This window comes from Papio anubis, chromosome 20 (genome assembly GCF_008728515.1).
Source record: "Papio anubis isolate 15944 chromosome 20, Panubis1.0, whole genome shotgun sequence".
In the NCBI taxonomy this organism is placed as follows: domain Eukaryota; kingdom Metazoa; phylum Chordata; class Mammalia; order Primates; family Cercopithecidae; genus Papio; species Papio anubis.
The window spans coordinates 6,349,959-6,369,213 of record NC_044995.1 but is presented as its reverse complement, the minus strand read 5'-3'; the positions used below and the strand labels follow the sequence as shown (position 1 = coordinate 6,369,213).

Sequence of the window (19,255 nt, the reverse complement as noted above, 5' to 3'; positions counted from 1 at the left end):
CCTTCCCTCTGGAAAGAGGAAAGTCTTCCGCACCTGAAACCCCCAGCCCGTGCTTCCCTCTCCACAGCTCCTGTCATGCCATAAAGAATTTATTCTCCCATCTCGCTGAGGGTCCAGAGGCCCTGACTCCCAGGGACGTGGCCAGGTGGTGTTCTCCTTCCTGTGTAGACAAAGCTGCATAAGGAAAGTGCTGCAGCTATGGGACCTGGTGACCTCAGGAGTCTAGATTTACAAGTCTGGACAAGCCCCTCGGGGGGCCTCAGTATCTTCACCTGCGGCGTCCAGTGGGGGTGGGAGCAGGACGGCCTCCCAGCCCCGGCCTCACTCCGACAGCACGTGATGCCCAAGTTCTCCTTCTGTGCGCGGCCACAGCTCTCACTCACCCTCCGGCTTCCTGTCGGGGCTTCTTCAGCCCCACCCCACATTTGGGGCATTTCCTTCCCTGACAGAGGGACCTGGGACCCGGCTGGGGCCCTGGCGGATGGAGACATGCTGCCCCTGCTGCTGCTGCCCCTGCTGTGGGGGGGTGAGTGAGCTGAGGGAGGAGGGACAGGTACGGGGGTGAGAAGGTGGGGCTGGAACTGCAGCTGAGCCTCTGTGCCCCCCCAGGGTCCCTGCAGGAGGAGCCAGGGTACAAGCTGCAAGTGCAGAAGTCGGTGACGGTGCAGGAGGGTCTGTGCGTCCTCGTGCCCTGCTCCTTCTCTTACCCCTGGAATTCCTGGTACTCCCCTCCCCCACTCTACGTCTACTGGTTCCGGGACGGGGAGAACCAATACTTTGGGGAGCCTGTGGCCACAAACAACCCAGACAGACAAGTGAAGTCAGAGACCCAGCGCCGATTCCGCCTCCTTGGGGATGTCTCGAAGAAGAACTGCTCCTTGAGCATCGGAGATGCCAGAATGGGGGACACGGGAAACTATTCTTTCCGCGTGGAGAGAGGAAGGAATGTAAAATATACCTACCTTCAGAATAAGCTGAACTTGGAGGTGACAGGTATGGCGGGGGCCCTTGGAGAGGACCCTGGAACGTGGAGACCCCCGTGTGAGAACAGGGACAGGACCTGGGCAGGGGCGGTTGGAGGAGGTGTAGGACTTGGGGCAGGTCGGGGCCTGAGGCCTGGCCACTCTCGGGGTCACACCGTACGTCTTCAAGCCCCTGGGGCCCAGGTATCTCCCTGTCTCCTCAGCCCTGACAGAGAAACCCGACGTCCACTTTCTGGAGCCTCTGGAGTCCGGCCGCCTCACAAGGCTGAGCTGCAGCCTTCCAGGATCCTGTGAAGCGGGACGACCTCTCACATTCTCCTGGACGGGGGATGCCCTCAGCCCCCTGGACCCAGAAACCACCCGGTCCTCGGAGCTCACCCTCACCCCGAGGCCCGAGGACCATGGCACCAACCTCACCTGTCATGTGAAACGCCAAGGAGCTCAGGTGACCACGGAGAGAACTGTCCAGCTCAATGTCTCCTGTGAGTGGTGCTGGGGACACAGCTGGGTCCCCAAGGACAGTGGGAGTAAGGGGTGTGTGTGTGTGTGTGTGTGTGTGTGTGTGTGTGTGTGTAGAAGAGAGAGAGAGAGAGAAAGAGAATGATAACCAGGGAAAATTCGTGTGTGGTGCAGGAAGGACAGCCATCCCCACCTGGTGGGTTTCTGTAGGCCCTCCTTGGGTACCTCCCAGGCCCACGCCCCTCCCACTTGTCACCTCTGAAGCTGGGGCTGTATCTTTCTATCCCAGATGCTCCCCAGAGCCTCGCCATCAGCATCTTCTTCAGAAATGGCACAGGCACAGGTAGGAAAGATCCTCTTCCCTCTGGGGCTGTGATGGGAGCCTTCTATCAGCTCAGGGTTCAGCACTGGGAGAGGAGACCCTCCCTCACCCCTAAGACCCTGGGTCTGGGTCCCTCCTGCTCCCAGCCCCCCCCAAGTCCCGGTCACTAAGATCTCGCACGAACAAACCTAGTATTGCTTTTGGCTTCTCCCTTTTCTCTGCTCCCTGTTTCAAATTTATTTTTTCATTGTGAGAAAATTCACATAGCACAGAATTTGTCATCTCAGCCATTTTAAAGAGTATAGTTCAGCAGTGTTACATGTGTTCACATTGTTGCGAAACCAAACTGCAGAGCTCCTTTTATCTTGCAAAACTGAAACTTTGTACTCACTAAACAGTGACTTTCCACTTCCCCCTCCTGCCACCAGGCAGTCACCATTCCACTTTTCTGTCTCGATGAGTTTGAGTACTCAGGACACGCTGTTTCCTTTTCTTGATTTTCTGCCTGCCCCCATGTCCTCTGATGCATGCCCTGCTTCATCTCTATCTGATCACCCTTTTCGGGAGCCTTCGACTTTCCCATCTCTCATAGCTTTGTCCCAGAACCCTGTTCTTCCCCTCCACATTCCTGAGTGATCCCCTCTCTCCTTGACCCTGTCCTGATGCCTCCCACAACTTTATATCCAGCCCTTTCTCTGAGGCACAGATCTGCACATTTAGCCACCTCCCTCGCATGCTTCTCAGCTCCTCCTTCCCTGTTGATCCCAGAGCTGTTCTGGACATCGCTCTGGACAGCACCGTTTCTCATCAGCTGCTCCATGAGTCCGCAAGTCTTGACACTTTTACTTCACCAATCATCACTTTCCTCCTCATCCCCTTGGTTCCAGGCCCAGCTCAAGTCTCGTGCTCAACCCTGGCCCATTGTCCCAGCCTCCTCCCAACCTCCCTGCCTCCCATCCCACTTCCCTCCAGTCCCGGACCTACTTGGCTCCAGCAGGATCTTTCTAGATCCAGTGCTTACTCTGTTTCCCTTGCTCATAGCCGCCTACTGCTTTCCAGGATAAAGCCCAAGGCCCTCAACCTGGCACCCAAGGCTCCAAAAGATCTAAGCCTGCTTCCTCTACCTCCATTATTGTGTCTTGGGAGCTCTGGGTCCTCCCTGCCAGGTTGCAGATATAGGAGCCTCTTTCCTCATCTTCTTCTCTCAGTTCTTGGCACATCTGCCCCTGAGCTGCCCATCCACTTCTCCTTAACGTGAGAACTCCTCCTCATCCATCTTTTCTCAGCTCAGCGATCTTCTTTCTGATAGCCTGACCTGATCACCAAGTCCTCACCCCTTCATGCATGACTAGTCCATTCTCAGCACTCACCACAGTCTTAACTTTCTTCTTACAGCTCAGTGGGAGGAGTGAGGGAGATTTGGGCCTCCCAGCTCCCCTCACCTGGCTGTGCATCTCTTTCCCAGCCCTGCGGATCCTGAGCAATGGCATGTCGGTGCCCATCGTGGAGGGCCAGTCCCTGTTCCTGACCTGCACAGTTGACAGCAACCCCCCTGCCTCACTGAGCTGGTTCCGGGACGGAAAAGCCCTGAATCCCTCCCAGACCTCAGTGTCTGGGATCCTGGAGCTGCCCAACATAGGGGCTAGAGAGGGAGGGGAATTCACCTGCAGGGTTCAGCACCCGCTGGGCTCCCAGCACCTGTCCTTCATCCTTTCTGTGCAGAGTGAGTTGCAGGACAGGTGCTGAGGGTGGACAGCCTGGTGAGGTATTCAGGTTGGTGGGAGGGACTGAGGCCTGGGAACAGCACCTTACCTTCTTCTCCTTTCCCCCAGGAAGCTCCTCTTCCTGCATATGTGTAACCGAGAAACAGGAGGGCTCCTGGCCCCTCGTCCTCACCCTGATCAGGGGGGCTCTCATGGGGGTTGGCTTCCTCCTCACCTACGGCCTCACCTGGATCTACTATACCAGGTGAGCAGGCCTGCCTGTCTCCAGGAAGCTCCTGAGTTCCAGGTGGGGCTGAGCTGTGCTGCCCCACCTGGAATCAGAACTGAAGTGGCTGGTGCTGATCTGAGGCCCGTGTTGGCTCTGCAGGTGTGGAGGCCCCCAGGGGAGTAGGGATGAGAGGCCAGGCTGAGCGCCTCCTGCTCAAGACAGAACCGAGGTGTGGACACGCAGCTCTGCGGGACAGATGTAGGACATCACTGTCAGCTTTTCTGGAGGCTGACATCCCACTGACTACCCCTCTTTTCCTTTCTGCCCCATACCCCATCTATTTATCCCCCTCTGCTTGTGAGTCTTGCCCTATCACACCTGCATCCCTATCTGCACCCCATCCCCTCCCCAACCCCCGTTCTCTTCCCTCTCCATCCTCCATCTCCAGCCCTGTGAAGGGAACGTACTTTCGGTCTTATACCCCCAATACTCAAAACTAACCTTTTTTATTTTTTTAGACAGAGTCTCGCTCTGTTGCCCAGGCTGTGTGCAATGACACAACGTCCGTTCACTGCAACCTCCACATCTGGGGTTCAAGCAATTCTCCTGCCTCAGCCTCCCTAGTAGCTGGGATTACAGGTACCTGCCACCACACCCAGTTTTGTTTTTGTTTTTTTTTTTGAGATGGAGTCTTGCTCTGTCGCCCAGGCTGGAGTGCAGTGGCGCAATCTTGGCTCACTGCAAGTTCTGCCTCCTGGGTTCACGCCATTCTCCTGCCTCAGCCTCCCCAGTAGCTGGGAATACAGGTGCCCGCCACCACACCTGGCTAATTTTTTGTATTTTTAGTAGAGACGGGGTTTCACCGTATTAGCCAGGATGGTCTCAATCTCCTGACCTTGTGATCCACCCGCTTTGGCCTCCCAAAGTGCTGGGATTACAGGCGTGAGCCACCGTGCCCGACCAATTTTTTTTTTTTTTTTTTGGTATGTTAGTGGAGATGGGGTTTTACCATGTTGGCCAGGCTGGTCTCGAACTCCTGACCTCAAGCAATCCACTGCGTTGGCCTTCCAAAGTGCTGGGATTACAGGCGTGAGCCACTGTGCCTGGCTGCCAAAAGTTACCTTCTTAACACTTGAATTTCTGGTCTCCTCAACTTCCTTATCCATATAGGCACAGACAGGCAGCATTTGTTTTCCAGTTAAAACTCTACCTCACTGTGATTATTATACAATACAATTATTATAAAATAAGTAAAACTTTTATGAAACAATACAACGTAATCGATTTTACTCTTTAATGCCTCTGTGAGAGTTTGTAGACAAAAATTATGTCTTTTTTTTTTTTTTTTTTTGAGACAGAGTTTCTGTCTTGTTGCTCAGGCTGGAGTGCAATGGCAAAATCTCAGCTCACTGCAACCTCTGCCTCCCAGGTTCAAGCGATTCTCTCTGTCTATATCCATCTATATTGTCAGGTTCTGTGCATCATATAGCTGGAATCAAACATTGTATATGCTTTAGGGTCTGCTTTCATTTTTTCAGTGTGGTTTTCCCGGTTTATCCATGTTGTTACACGTATCATCAACAGCTCATTTTTGGTTTTGGTGGGTTTTTTTGCTTTGAATATCGTGCAGTCAGCCTTCTGTATCCACTAGTTCTGCATTTTCCCTTTAATTACCACTTTTGCTGCACCACAAAAATTTTGTTATGTTGTATTTTTATATTAGTTCAAAACATTTCCTTCTTTCCCCTGAGATTTTTTTTTAATCCGTGGATTGTTTAGAAGTGTGTTGTTTAATTTCTAAGTGATTACAGATTTTACTGGTTTTTTATTTTCAAACACATTGTTACTAATTTCTTTTTTAGTTCCATTTTAATAAATATACATGCTTGATATGGTTTTTTTTTAACTTTTAAGTTCAGGGGGTACAAGTGCAGGTTTGTTACATAGGTAAAGTGTCATAGGAGTTTGTTGTACAGATTATTGCATCACCCAGATATTAAGCCTAGTACCCATTAGTCATTTTCCGGATCCTCTCCCTCCTCCCACCTTCCACCCTTTGAAAGGCCCCAGTGTGTGTTGTTCACCTCTATGTATCCATGTATTCTCATCATTTAGCTCCCACTTATAAATGAGAACATATGGTATTTGGTTTTCTGTTCCTGTGTTAGTTTGCTGAGGATAATGGTCTCCAGCTCCACCCATGTCCCTGCAAAGGACATAATCTCATTCCTTTTTATGGCTGCATAGTATTCCACTGTGTATATGTACCACATTTTCTCTATCCAATCTACCATTGATAGGTGTTTAGGTTGATTCCATGCCATTGCTATTGTTAATAGTGCTGCAGTGAACATATGTGTGCATGTGTCTTTGTAACAGAATGATTTATATTCCTTTGAGTATATACCCAGTAATGGGAATGCTGAGTCGAATGGTATTTCTGTGTTTAGGTCTTTGAGGAATTGCCACACTGTCTTCCACAATGGCTGAACTAATTTTCACTTTCACCCACGGTGAGAGTCTTTTATACTGGTTAAGTTTGTCTTGTGACACTGGTCTATCTTGGTGAATGCTCCCTGTGTGCTTGGAAAGAATGTGTATTGCCCTGTTATGGGACGAATGTTAAATGGCAATTAGACATAGTTGCTTGATGGTGTTCACTTTTATATCCGGTAACTTTTTTGTCTACTAGCTCGGTCTATTACTGAGAGAGGAATGTTGGAGTCTCTGATCATAATGTTGGATTTTTCAGTTTCTCCTTTCAGTTTAATCAGTTTTGCATCATGTATTTTGAAACTCTGTCGTTAGGTGCATACATATTAAGAATTCTTATGTCTTCTTAAAGAATCAACTTAAATTTTTTTTTTTTTTTTTTTGAGACGGAGTTTCACTTTTGTTGCCCAGGCTGGAGTGCAATGGCGCGATCTTGGCTCACTGCAAACTCCGCCTCCCAGGTACAAGCGATTCTCCTGTCTCAGCCTCCCAAGTAGCTCGGATTACAGGCATGGACTACCACGGCTGGCTAATTTTTTTGTACTTAGTAGAGACGAGGTTTCACCATGTTAGTCAGGCTGGTCATGAACTCCTCACTTCAGGTGACCCACCTGCCTCGGCCTCCCAAAGTGCTGAGATTACAGGCATGAGCCACCATGGTTGACTGAATCAACTGTTTTACATTATGTAACATCACTTTTTGTTCTTGGTAATTTTCTTTGCTCTTAAGTGTACTTTGTCTGCTATTAACGTGGCCATTCCGGTTTTCTTTTGACTAGTGTTTGCATAGTATGCATTTTCACATCCTTTAAGTCCTAACCTCACCTCATTATGTTTGAGGTGAACATTTTAGAAAGCATATATATGGGTCACACTTTTAATTTTAACTAATTTTGACAATCTCTAAATTTTTTAGAGTATTTGCATTTAATGTTATTATTGATATGCTTGAATTTAGGTGTACCATTTTTTTTACTACTATTTTTCTTTTTTATTATTTATTTAATTTATTTATTTCTACCATTTTCCTGCCCTGTTTTGGGATTATTCAAACATATTTTAGTATTCTGTTTCAATTTATTTACTGTGATTTCTTTGTTTCTGAGACAAGGTTTTGCTCTGTAGCTCAGGTTGGCATGCATAGCTCACGGTAGCCTTGAATTCTTGGGCTCAAGTGAGCCCTCCACCTTAGTATCCCAAAGTGCTGGGGATACAGGCATGAGCCACTGTAACTGGCCATATCGACTGTGGTTTTTTTAACAGCTCTATTGAGATATAATTTGCACACCATAAAATTCACTTTTTTTTTTTTTTTGAGATGGAGTCACGCTCTGTCGCCAGGTTGGAGTGCAGTGGCGTGATCTTGGCTCACTGCAACCTCCACCTCCCAGGTTCAAGTGATTCTCCTGCCTCAGCCTCCTGAGTAGCTGGGATTACAGGTGAGTGCCACCACACCTGGCTAATTTTTGTATTTTTTAGTAGAGACAGGGTTTCACCATGTTGGTCAGGCTGGTCTCTAACGAACTCCTGACCTCGTGATCCACCCGCCTCGGCCTCCCAAAGTACTGGGATTACAGGCATGAACCACCGTGCCCGGTCTTCTCCTCTTAATTTTTATTTGCCTTTTATTACTTTCTTTTATAGTTGCCTAGTTATTAAAATATGCATCTTTGACATATTGCAATCTTTCTTGCATCAGTAGTTTTATCTCTTGAATAATATGAACAACTATATCTTCAGATACATATACCATTCCTCCCACCATTTTTGTTATTATCCTATATTTTACACCTATAAATGTTATCAACTTCATAGAACATTATAGTTTGATTTCAACAATGACAACTGTTAAAAATTACCTATATGGTTATGATCCGCTCATGAAATTCAGGACTTCTATCAAAAATTATTTCTTTTTAGACTGAAGAACTTTTGTTTATACTGCAGGGCTACTGGAGTTCAACTGTGTTAGGTTTTTTTTTTAACATGAAATATTATTTTAATTTAATTTTTGAAGAATTCTTTGTCTGGGTATGGAAATCTGGATGATAGGTTAAAGATATCACTCTATTGTCTTCTGATTTACAGTTTCTTTTGTTATATTATCTTCATCATTATTGTCACTTCGTTGAAAGTAACCAGTTGTATATTTCACATATCTGATTGTTTTTAATATTTTCTTACTATCGTTTGACAATAAGTTCTTACTATTGAGTGGAATGGGGGCAGAGAATGGGGGTGAGGAATGCAAGTGGAGATTGAGTTGGAGCTGCTGGTGGTCTCTGTCTCTCCTGTAGAAGACGTGTAGATTCTTTCATGGAGTAGGAGGGTCTGTGTGACCTCATACTCCATGCCATTTGCTACACCTGGAATTCCAAGACTGACTGCAGTTAAGCTAATGATCTGGGACAAACCTCTAATAAACGTGAGCAGCTAATTCAATCTTTTTTTTCTAGTGGTTATAAATGACTCTAGATCCAAATATACAAAATAAAGTCCAAGTTGATTCTAACTTCTTAGAGACCCTCAAATCAACAGTTCCCTGAGAACTAGAATCTCTCAGGTTGTTGAAGTAGGTGGAACTGAGAGGTATTTGGAGTTCTCATATGAGATGTACCCTGGGACGTAAGAGCCTTGCTGTGAGACTGACAGGTACAAGTCTTCTCAAGGAGACAGCAAGAAGATGGGGACTGGAGGAGGCATCAAAGCCCAGCTTCAAGAGGACCCTCTGCTATTCATGCTATGGAGAGTAACCAACCAGAAACTGTGGTGAGAACATGACCCTCAATTTCTCTTGAATGACACCTATCCTCTCCACCTGGGGGCCTGAGATGCCCTGTACTTTGATGCTCACCTTCACTTTGGTTCTCCAGGAGACCAGAAACAGCCTAACTGTTCAGGTGCCATTTCCTGGAGCTGAGGCAACCGCAGAGAGAACCACACTGTTGAGCATGGCCTGTGAGTCACTGTCGTCGCAGGACCTCCATGCCCTGGGAGATGCAAAACCTGTTGGCTGGGGAATGGACATGTCACTAAGCAGCAGAGTCCTTGGTTTTCAGCTTAGGTCAGGGCAGCAGGAAAAGGCCGGAAGGATCTGGTTAAGTTCATTTAGACCAGAACATCCTGGAGCTGCCCCATGCTGGAAGCACATCCCCTGCTCTCAGGGCAGGGTAAATGTTAGGAGCTGGTTGCAGATCACCTGGGTCCCGGGTGGGCTTTGAGTAGTGTGGGTGGAGATTTGATCTTGGCACCAGTTCCTCCCTGTCCCTCCCCTACTTCCACATCTTTACTCTGTCTCTGAGGGGGCAGCAGCAGGGCTCCTGGCCTTGGGTACTAACTTTGCTGGGGTGAGAAATCTCTTTGGGAGTCATCTTTCTTCTAATCTATAGCCTTCCATTGTTCTACACCAGCTGGCATAGCTCTTTCATTCCTAGGGAGTCCAGACCCTCCCCTACAACCACAGCTCTGTGTTCACTGCAGACGCTGAGACTCTCCAAGATGGGAAGAGCTTTGGAGGCCAGGATAAACTCCTGTCTTCCTCAGGACACAGGGAGTCAACTGGGAATGTTACCAAGAGTATTTCCCAGCCTCACTGACTCACTGCCCCAAATGCCCTCAGGCTCAGATTTCTTTACCATCCCGATCCACTGCTTGTCCTGCCACTTCTCACATCCTGGGCCTCCAATCCCCTCTCCCAGGACTCAGACAATAAATATCTTCTTTGCTCTGAGATTCTGTCTAAGAATCTGGCTCCAGAAGGAAGAGAAGCTAGGGACCTCTAGTGTTGCACAGGAATTACCCTTAACCCAGAATCAGTTCCTTCCTCTCCCACAGACAGCCTACTTGCCAAGAGGATCAGATATCAGGTCTGATGAGTAGCATCCTCATTGCACATGAAGATCTTCAATTTATTAGATGGTGATGGGAACAGTTTTTGTCTTTCAGTGTTCCACTCTTTACCAGCACCTGACATCTTCAGACATCTAAAAGTTTTCCAATTTGGAGAGTGTGTAATAGTATTTTACTAGTGTTTTGAACTTAAGTTTACCCACTTACTAATGAGACTGAGTACTTCTTCATCCATTTTGTCGGGGCTGGATATTACTTTTATGAGGGATTGCTTTAAATCTTTGGTTTCTTTCATGTCTCTACCAAATTTAGGATGTTTTGGACATTTTATTCAAATATTTTTGTCTGTTCCATTCTGTCTTTCCTCTTCCTTCAGGACTCCAATTACAAATAGTTAGACATATTTGTATTGTCTCACATGTCCCTGAGTCTCTGTTTCCTATTAGTTTTAATATTTTTTCTCTTTTTTTTTTCAGGTTGAATAATTTTCATTGATCTATCTTCACATTCACTAGATCTTTCTTCAGTTATCCATTTCCTTTAAAATTTGAGATACTGTATTGCAGTTTTCAGTTTCAAAATTTTCATTCGCTCTTTTAAAACAAATATGTTCTATATCACCGCTTAGATTTCCTATGTCTTTATTCGTTATGACTATGTTTTCCTTTATCTCGTTGAGCATAGTTATAGTAGCTGCTTTAAAGTCCTGGTCTGTTGTTTCTATCACTTGGTCATCTCAGCATTGGCCTCTGTGTATTGCCTTTCACTTTTCCCCTTTCCTGTGTGTTGTTACATTCAGGTAGGTCCTATGTTCCCATGTTTTCATATGTTGAGTAGCTTTGGATTGGATCCTAAATGTTCTTAAGGTTACATTGTGGAGACTCTGCAACAAGTTACATTACTTTAAAGAGTATTTTTTAAAGCAGGCAAATAATTTGGTTCAAGTCAAATTGCAGACTATTTCTTGCCTGTGATGGGTGACAGCTCAAGTCTCATAGCAATTCTGTCATCTTTACCTGCAGTGCTTGTGGTATGTCCTACACATACATGGTTCTTAGGTCAGTCAGAGACATGGGAGCATTTATACTCAGAAGCTGGAGTTCCTTTCCCCTAGCTCTCTCCTTTCCAGAATTCTCACCTTATGTTTCAGTGTTCCTAATTGCCCTGGCTTCATCCTTGTTTCTCAGTCCAGAAAGATGGAAGTTCTATTAGAATTTTAGCAGCCCATTTCTGCATTGTAGCTCTGGCCTAACATTGGAATAGAGCTATTTATTCCTTGTTGGTCCCCTTCCCCAAATTTTGACTCCCATCTAGAATCTATTTTCTTTTATCCCATTTTCCAAGTAGCTTTTTTTCCCCATTCAAAGCTTATAACTTGTAAGGATTGTTTTTTGTTCATTTTGTTTTGTTGTGGTGGGTTCACTCTGCTAGGAGCTTACTCCTTCATAATAAAAACACTACTCCTTCTCTTTCGTTTTGAAGGATAATTTTCCAAAATGTAGAATTCTAGCTTTGCATTTTTCTTTTAACCTTTTGGAGATGTCATTCCACTTTGGAGGGCGGCGAGTTTCTCATGACAATTCAGTCATCAGTTTCTTATTGTGGTTCCGTCTAAGATAATATCTGCCTGTGTCTTGCTGCTTTTATAATTTCTTCATTCTTTTTCATGAATTTAAATTTTATACACCTCAGGTATTTTTCTTTTAAGTTCTCTAAGTGCACGTAGCAAAGAGTGCAATATTTACTTCTTTTCTATATGCTTTCACTCTTGATATACTCTATTTATGCTACAATAGAAATGTGTGTCTTCCCAAAATTTATATGTTGAAATCTTAAACCTCAAGATGATGGTATTAAGGGAGGTTGGGGCCTTTTGGGAAGTGATTGACCCATAAAGGTGCCATCCTCATGAATGGGACTAGTGTCCTCATAAAAGAAATAGCAGGAAGTGTGTTTTCCTCTTGTGCCATGGGAGGATACCACAAAAAGATACTATATGGGAAGCAGAGAATTCTCTCCAGACACTGAATCCACTGGCACATTGATCTTGGACTTCCCAGCCTCTGGAACTATGAAAAACAAATTTCTGTTGTTTATAAATCACCCAGCCTAAGGTATTTTGTTATAGCAGCCCAAATGGACTAAAACAATTTATCTGTTCCATCCTATGTCTTCCCCCTCTTTATTGTTTGGGTAACTTTGTTGGAAGAGACAGCTTGGACCACTACAGTACATAATAGAAAGTGTGGCAAAGTAAAAGAGGCAGTTCCTGTTCATCTCCAGTTAATCACTGTCATAAGGAGAGTGCCAGATCTCCCAATTTTGAAAGGTAAGTTGAGTAAGTTCATATTATTTTAATACTTCTCAATATCAAAATATTGAAAACAAATTGATAATTTCCAATGCATAAAGACTTATACAATTCTATAAACAGTAATAATTACAGGAATGCAAATCAAAACCATTAGGAGATACCACTTCATACACATTAGAATGACCACTATTAAAAAACAAAACCAAACCAGATAATAACAAATATTGGTGAAGAGTTGGAGAAATTGAAACCCTTGTGCATTGCTGGTGGGATGTAAAATGGTGCAGTCACTATGGAAGATGTTATGAAAATTCCTCAAAAAACAAAGCATATAATTGCTATGTAATTCAGCAATTCCACAATTCCACCTCTGAGTAGACACCCCCAAGAATTGAAAGCAGGGGGTCTGATATTTGTACACCAAGGTTCACAGCAGCATTCTTGATAATAGCCAAAACATGGAAGCAACATAAATGTTTATCAGTGGATACATGGATAAATGAAACGTAGCATGCATCAAATAAAATCTTATTCAGCTTTAGAACAGAATGCAGTTCTAACAAACGTTTTAACATGGATGACTTTGAAGACATTATGCTAGGTGAACTAAACCAGACAGAAAAGGACAAATGTCATATGAGTCTACTTATATGAGATACCTAGAGTAGTCAAATGCATAGATACAGAAAGTAGAATGACACTTGCCAAGGGCTGGGGTGAGGAGGAAATAGAGAGTCAGTGTTTAATGAGTACACAGATTCAGTCTGGAAAGATGAGAAAGTTCTGGAGATGGATGGTTGTGATAGTTGTACAACAAGATGGATATATTCAATGCCACTGAACCATACACTTAAAAATGGTTAAAATATTAAAATTTGTGTTATGCATTATTTTACCAAAATAAAACATTTTTTGGTCAACGCTTTCAGTCAAACATAATAGAAATGCAAGCTAAATATATCTATCCAATGGATGCCCAATCAAAAGTAAAGACTTCATAGCTACCAGAGTGTTCTCTCAGTCCATACCTCTCCTAATTGGAGTCCTTCATAATTGCCTCCACATAATTCCTGCCTCACTTTTTCATACCATCAACTCAGTCACAGATTGTAACTTTGTTCTCAGCTCCTCCTCTCCTGCTTTGAATATGTTAAAATTGTACTGTACCAGGCTGATATCATCCAAGAGTTTAAGAGCAGATTTAAGTTTTGATGGTACGAACCAGTAGTTCCCAAATCTTGCATCCTGTTCAGATTTTAAGATCCCCAGAAAGTAACTGGATCTCTCATGCTTAATAATCACAGAAAATCCAAAGCTGCCAACTTAACCACAATATGTGGGAGAGTTCCTGAGGGTGATGGGTGATTGACATATGCAAGCTGGTATCCCTTCCTCAAACATGAGAACAAAGACTTCTTTCCTGCCTTTTCCAGCACTTTGTACACATATATTTTGGGCAGCACTTTTCATTCAAGGTTTGGGAGCAGCAGAAAGGAATGGCCCTTCAGGATAAGAAGTAGGTTAAATTTGATGCTAGACATCGTGTTGCAGAAATTCACCATTCATCCCCACCACAGAAAGTCTTTCACTGGATTTTGTGTCCTATCACCACGTTGTTGAGTCCAAGAGGTCATCCCCCAAATCCTCATCTCATTGCCACTGAATCCAGAACTTTAAAAAATGTTTTCTCTATCCTCCATAAGGGGGAGCCTTAATGTTCATGTTCCTTTTTTTATCCAGCACCATTTTAACTTCCTCTTCACCTCATCCTTCAAAAGTGTATACATCCAAAATTACCACTAGTAATTTTGTCGTCTGAATTTCACCTCAGTAAAAATACTATCACCAGTTTGATTTGAAAACAAAGTAGTGATAAACTATATACACACTCCTGTCTCAAGGTAAATTCCGTAGCCCTTCTTGAATGGGAAAATGCTTATTTCTTTACCCCAATTCCTTTTTTCCTTCTTTCACCCAATTCTGTATTTTGTGTTACTTTACTTTTATTAGGATGGGTATTGTGCCCCTGAGGTGGGCCAGCCTGGCCTCCTCCTTGCCCTTGGGCCCAGCTTTCCTGGTAGAGTTTGTGGGGAAATTTCCTTTTGTGCCCTTCTGTCTATATCTTGTGGCTTCTGGTTGCAATTTCCTCTTCCCTCACCCCAACTGTTTGTTGTCTTAATAGACAGCACAGAGGATGGGGGTTGGGGGAATGAAGCTGTCCCTGGGCAAGATCTGGAATCTCCAGCTTGAGAGATGCCTCTAATGTTGAGTGGGACAAATGCCAGAGAGGACCAGGTGGGGTTTGGGGCTGGCACTGCAGGCATCTCTGTCTCTCACCCAAGGAAACAAGTGACCTAATGTTCTGTACATTCTTCTACACCTGGGATCCTGGAATCCTAAAACTCACTGTAGCCAGGCACGTGGTAACTGTGCTTTAGTGATCACAAAGCAGAGGGTGAAAATAAAAAATATTAATTCCCAAGATCAATGTCACCTCCTCAGTTGCCCCCAGGACAATAGCTTTTCTCTGAGAACTGGGGGATTCCAGGTGGGAGTTAGTGGGAGATATATCTTAAGAGGATGTGGTATATAACAGATACCTTTTACCTAAGGAGTCACTGTGAGAGTGACAGGGGCACAAATTCTCCAAGAGTGAGCAACAAGAGGTGGAGACCAGGGTGGGGCCACACATGGAGTTAGGATGAAATCTCTTGTTTCTCATCACTCAGAAGGGACCCTGCAGCCCAATGGAGAGGAACCACCCATTACCTTCTCTCAAAAAGGTGCTGTCTTCCCCTCTCAGGGACCTGAGACCCATCACTGCTACCTCAGTCCTTGTCTCAGAGGTCATCTTTACTTCTGGCCTTCAGGTGCTCTGCAGGTGCCCTTCAGTTTTCCCCTTCGGAAGCTAGAGAAGCATGGAGAGAACCAGCCTCCTCAGCATGGCTTGTGGGAGCTGGGGTAGGATGTCAGGGTCCTGGGGAGACAAGACCTTTGGATGTGCAGGTCCTGTGGAGGCAAGACCTCAGAGAGGTAGAGCTCAGGGTCTGGGCCAGGGGTCAAGTTTTCAATCTTTCTTTTTATAAATAGTGTTATTGGCCGGGCATGGTGGCTCACATCTGTAATCCCAGCAATTTGGGAGGCTGAGGTGAGCAGATCACGAGGTCAGGAGATCAAGACCATCCTGACCAACATGGTGAAACCCCATCTCTACTAAAAATTCAAAAATTAGCTGGGCGTGGTGGCGCGTACTTGTAGTCCCAGCTACTCGGGAGGCTGAGGCAGGAGAATCGCTTGAACCCAGGAGGCAGAGGTTGCAGTGAGCCGAAATCGTGCCACTGCACTCCAGCCTGGGTGACAGAGCAAGACTCCATCTCAAAAATAATAAATAAATAAATGATAAAAATAAATAAATAGTGTTATTTATGTTTTGCTCAGAAATCCTTTCCTACCTCAAGTTCATAGTGATTTCCTGCTATATTATTTTCTAACAGCCCTATTGTTTTCTCTGTCATATTTAGGTCTTCAGGCTACCTGTACTTGACTTTTATGCATGAGCTGGGGGTCAAATTTCATTGCATACTTACTGCAAACTTGATTGCATTAAGTTTTGCCCACGTATTTTTTGAAAAGTTGGCCGGGCACAGTGGCTCGTGCCTGTAATCCCAACACTTTGGGAGGTCGAGGTGGGAGGACTGCTTGAGCCCAGAGGTTCGAGACCAGCCTGGGCAACATAGTGAGACCATGTCTCTACAAAAAATTAAGAAATTAGCCAAGAGTAGTGGTGCATTCCTGTAGTCCCAGCTACTCGGGAGGCTGAGATGGGAGGATTGCCTGAACCCAGAGAAATTCAGACTGTGGTGAGCTCTGATCACACCATTGTACTCCTTCCTGTGTGACAGAAACATTGTCTCAAAAAAGAAAAAAAATCAAATAAATAAAAACCAAAATAAATAAAAAGAAAAATTTATCATTTGCCACTTCCTCTATCACACATGATGTTTCCTGTGGTCGAGGTCTATTTCCAGGTACTCAGTTTTGTTCTACTTAGTCAATACATAATGGTCTTTTTTTTTTTTATTTTTTCAGACAAGGTCTCACTCTGTCACTCTGTCACCTTGGATGGAGTGCAGTGGTGCAATCTTGGCTCACTGCAACCTCCACCTCCTGGGCTCAAGCGATCCTCCTGCCTCAGCCTCCCAAGTAGCTGAGACTACAGGCATGAGCCACCATGCCCAGCTAATTTTTGTGTGTTTTGTACAGATGGGGTGTCAGCATGTTGCCCAGGCTGCTCTTGAATTCCTGGACTCAAGTAATCCTCCTGCCTCGGTCTCCCATAGTGCTGGTATTACAAGTGTGAACCATTGAAATGGGCCTATTTTCTCAAACTTTTTAAAATTTGAGACAGTCTCACTCTGTCACCCTGGGTGGAATGCAGTGGCACAATCTCAGCTCACTGCAACCTCCACCTCCTGGGTTCAAGCAATTCTTGTGCCTCAGCCTCCCAAGCAGCTGAAATTACAGGCACATGTCACAATGCCCAGCTAATTTTTGTTATTTTTTAGAAAAGGAAACAGGGTTTCACCATGTTGGTCAGGCTGCTCTCAAACTCCTGACGTTAAGTGATCCATCTGCCTCAGCCCCCTAAAGTGCTGGGATTACAGACGTGAGCCACTGTGCCCAGCCTGAAATGGTCATATTTTCTATGATGTTATGATACATCTTTTTATCTTGCAAAACCGTTCATTGTTCTTCATGGTTGTCTTGATCATACTGGAACATTTCTACTTCAGTGTAAATTTTACAATAGAGTTATCAAGTTGTACAAAAATCACCCGGGAGATTGTATGACATATTCCTTTGACACTGTAGATTGTTGGGTAAAATTGACATTTGTACAGTATTTGAGAAGAATATTGTTCTCAAACTCATCAACATGGCCTCTTTTTCAATTTATTTACTTTTTTTTTTTTTTTTTTTTTTTTGAGAAGGAGTCTCGCTCTGTCGCCCAAGCTGGAGTGCAATAGTGCAATCTTGACTCACTGCAACCTCCGTCTCCCAGGTTCAAGTGATTCTCCTACCTTGGCCTCTCGAGTAGCTAGGATTACAGGCACTTGCCACCATGCCCAGCTAATTTTTGTATTTTTAGTAGAACCGGGGTTTCACCAGGTTGGCCAGGCTGGTCTCGAACTCCTGACCTCAGGTGATCCACATGCCTCGGCCTCCCAAAGTGTTGGCATTACAGGCGTGAGCCACTGTGCCCAGCCTATTTACATCTTTAATGTCCTTCAATACAGATTTATAATTTCCTCCATAGAGGGGACATATATATATTTTTGTTAGATACATCTCTAATAGTTAGATATATTCTATACATTCAAAAATTATATCATACTTTTTGATATTGATAAATTATATCATAATTTTTGAAGCTTTTGTCAAAGACATCTTTTATAAAATTCAATTTTTGTTTATTACTGTGATGTGGAAAGACAATTGATTTTGTAATTTGATTAATCTCTGGCAGTCTTGTAAATATTTTATTAAGGCTTCAAATGTATCTGTATCTATTTTTGGATTTTTCTATATACGCAATCATGTCATTGATAAAGACCTCTGTTAAAATTTCATTGTAATTGCTGTACCTTTTACTTATTTTTATTGCCTTCTTATGCTAGGACCTGAAGCTACGTCATTAGGTGTATGATGTTTGCTGAAGACACCCTTTATCTTGTTTGGGAAATTCTTTAAAGAGAATTTCTAGTTGGCTATGAATTATATCATAAAGGGATTTGAAATCACCCAATGCTCATTCATTCATCTCTTGAGATTTAATTAGTTAAGGCCTGATGTGAAAACAGAAACCATACTATGTATTTTAGCAAAGGGAATTTAATATAAAGATTTTAATATAAAGACAAAAATGCCATGTTCCTACATAATCGAGTCTTTATCTTTAGATCCTACTAGCCAGTATGATGAATTACTTTCACAGTTCGAATGAGAAATAAGGTTCAGAATTTGCAATAAGAAAAAGAAAAAAGAAAAAATTATTCTGACACCTGTTAACATTGGCTATTCAGGATGACTGAGACAGGTATCAAGACTAGTGCAGGCCAGGCACGGTGGCTTATGCCTGTAATTCCAGCACTTTGGGAGGCAAACTGGGCAGATTACCTGAGGTCAGGCATTCGAGACCAGCCTGGCCAACATGGTGAAACCCCCATCTTAACTAAAAATACAGAATAAGTAGGGCATGGTGGCATGCACCTGTACTCCCAGCTACTCAGGAAGCTGAGATAGGAGAATCGCTTGTACCTGGGAAGGGGAGGTTGCAGTGAGCCAAGGTTGCACCACTGTACTCCAGCCTAGACAACACAGTGAGACCCTGTCAAAAAAAAAAACCAAACAGACAGAAACAATTTTTTAAAAAAGACTAGTGCAATAATGTAGAGAGATCAGGTTCAACTCGGAATACAGCAAAGACAAGGCGGGTTTATAGCCAAGAAACATGGTGCAGCAGGCGAGGGAGGCTGGGTGTGTATGTCAGTGGATGGAAAACTACTAAGAGGAGACGCTGAAGATACCAGAATTCTTTCTAAACTGACTTAACAGGATTCTTGCTGAAAGCAGGCCAGCATGATCAGATAGCAAGAGTGAAGGCTAGGGAATTTTATCAGATAGTGAAGGTGATCAGATATCAAGAATCTTGCAAAACCGACTTAGCAGGATTCTTGCTACAGCTGGACAAGGCAGTCCCAAGGACAAAAGTATGGTTAAGAAGAGAGTCTTTGTGACTCTTTAGGAAAAAAATACAAAAATACAAAATTTGGCACACATGGGATGATTTTTCGACTGAGAAAACACATCAAATCACAAAATCTAAAATGCCAAAATATGAGA

At 44.1% G+C, this 19,255-nt stretch overlaps 1 protein-coding gene across 2 annotated transcripts; it reads left to right on the top strand.

The window, feature by feature from the left end:
* Window positions 1-363: 363 nt before the first annotated feature.
* Window positions 364-4,297, top strand: SIGLEC14 (sialic acid binding Ig like lectin 14). 2 transcript variants are annotated; one of them, XM_003916014.5, is made up of 7 exons: window positions 364-526; window positions 610-993; window positions 1,187-1,465; window positions 1,732-1,785; window positions 3,230-3,487; window positions 3,597-3,732; window positions 3,856-4,297. In XM_003916014.5, the coding sequence occupies exons 1-7, from the start codon at window positions 490-492 to the stop codon at window positions 3,896-3,898; spliced, it is 1,191 nt and encodes a 396-aa protein (XP_003916063.3). In that variant the 5' UTR covers window positions 364-489; the 3' UTR covers window positions 3,899-4,297. The 2 variants fall into 2 exon arrangements, with proteins under 2 accessions (XP_003916063.3, XP_021787072.2); XM_021931380.2 differs by lacking the exon at window positions 1,732-1,785.
* The last annotated feature ends 14,958 nt before the right edge of the window (window positions 4,298-19,255 follow it).

Coding starts and splice junctions, on each gene's coding strand:
- SIGLEC14 (XM_003916014.5), top strand. CDS start 490: ATGCTGCCCCTGCTGCTGCTGCCCCTGCTGTGGGGGG. Junction 994..1,186: donor GCTGAACTTGGAGGTGACAG/GTATGGCGGGGG, acceptor CTGTCTCCTCAG/CCCTGACAGAGAAACCCGAC. Junction 1,786..3,229: donor CAGAAATGGCACAGGCACAG/GTAGGAAAGATC, acceptor TCTCTTTCCCAG/CCCTGCGGATCCTGAGCAAT.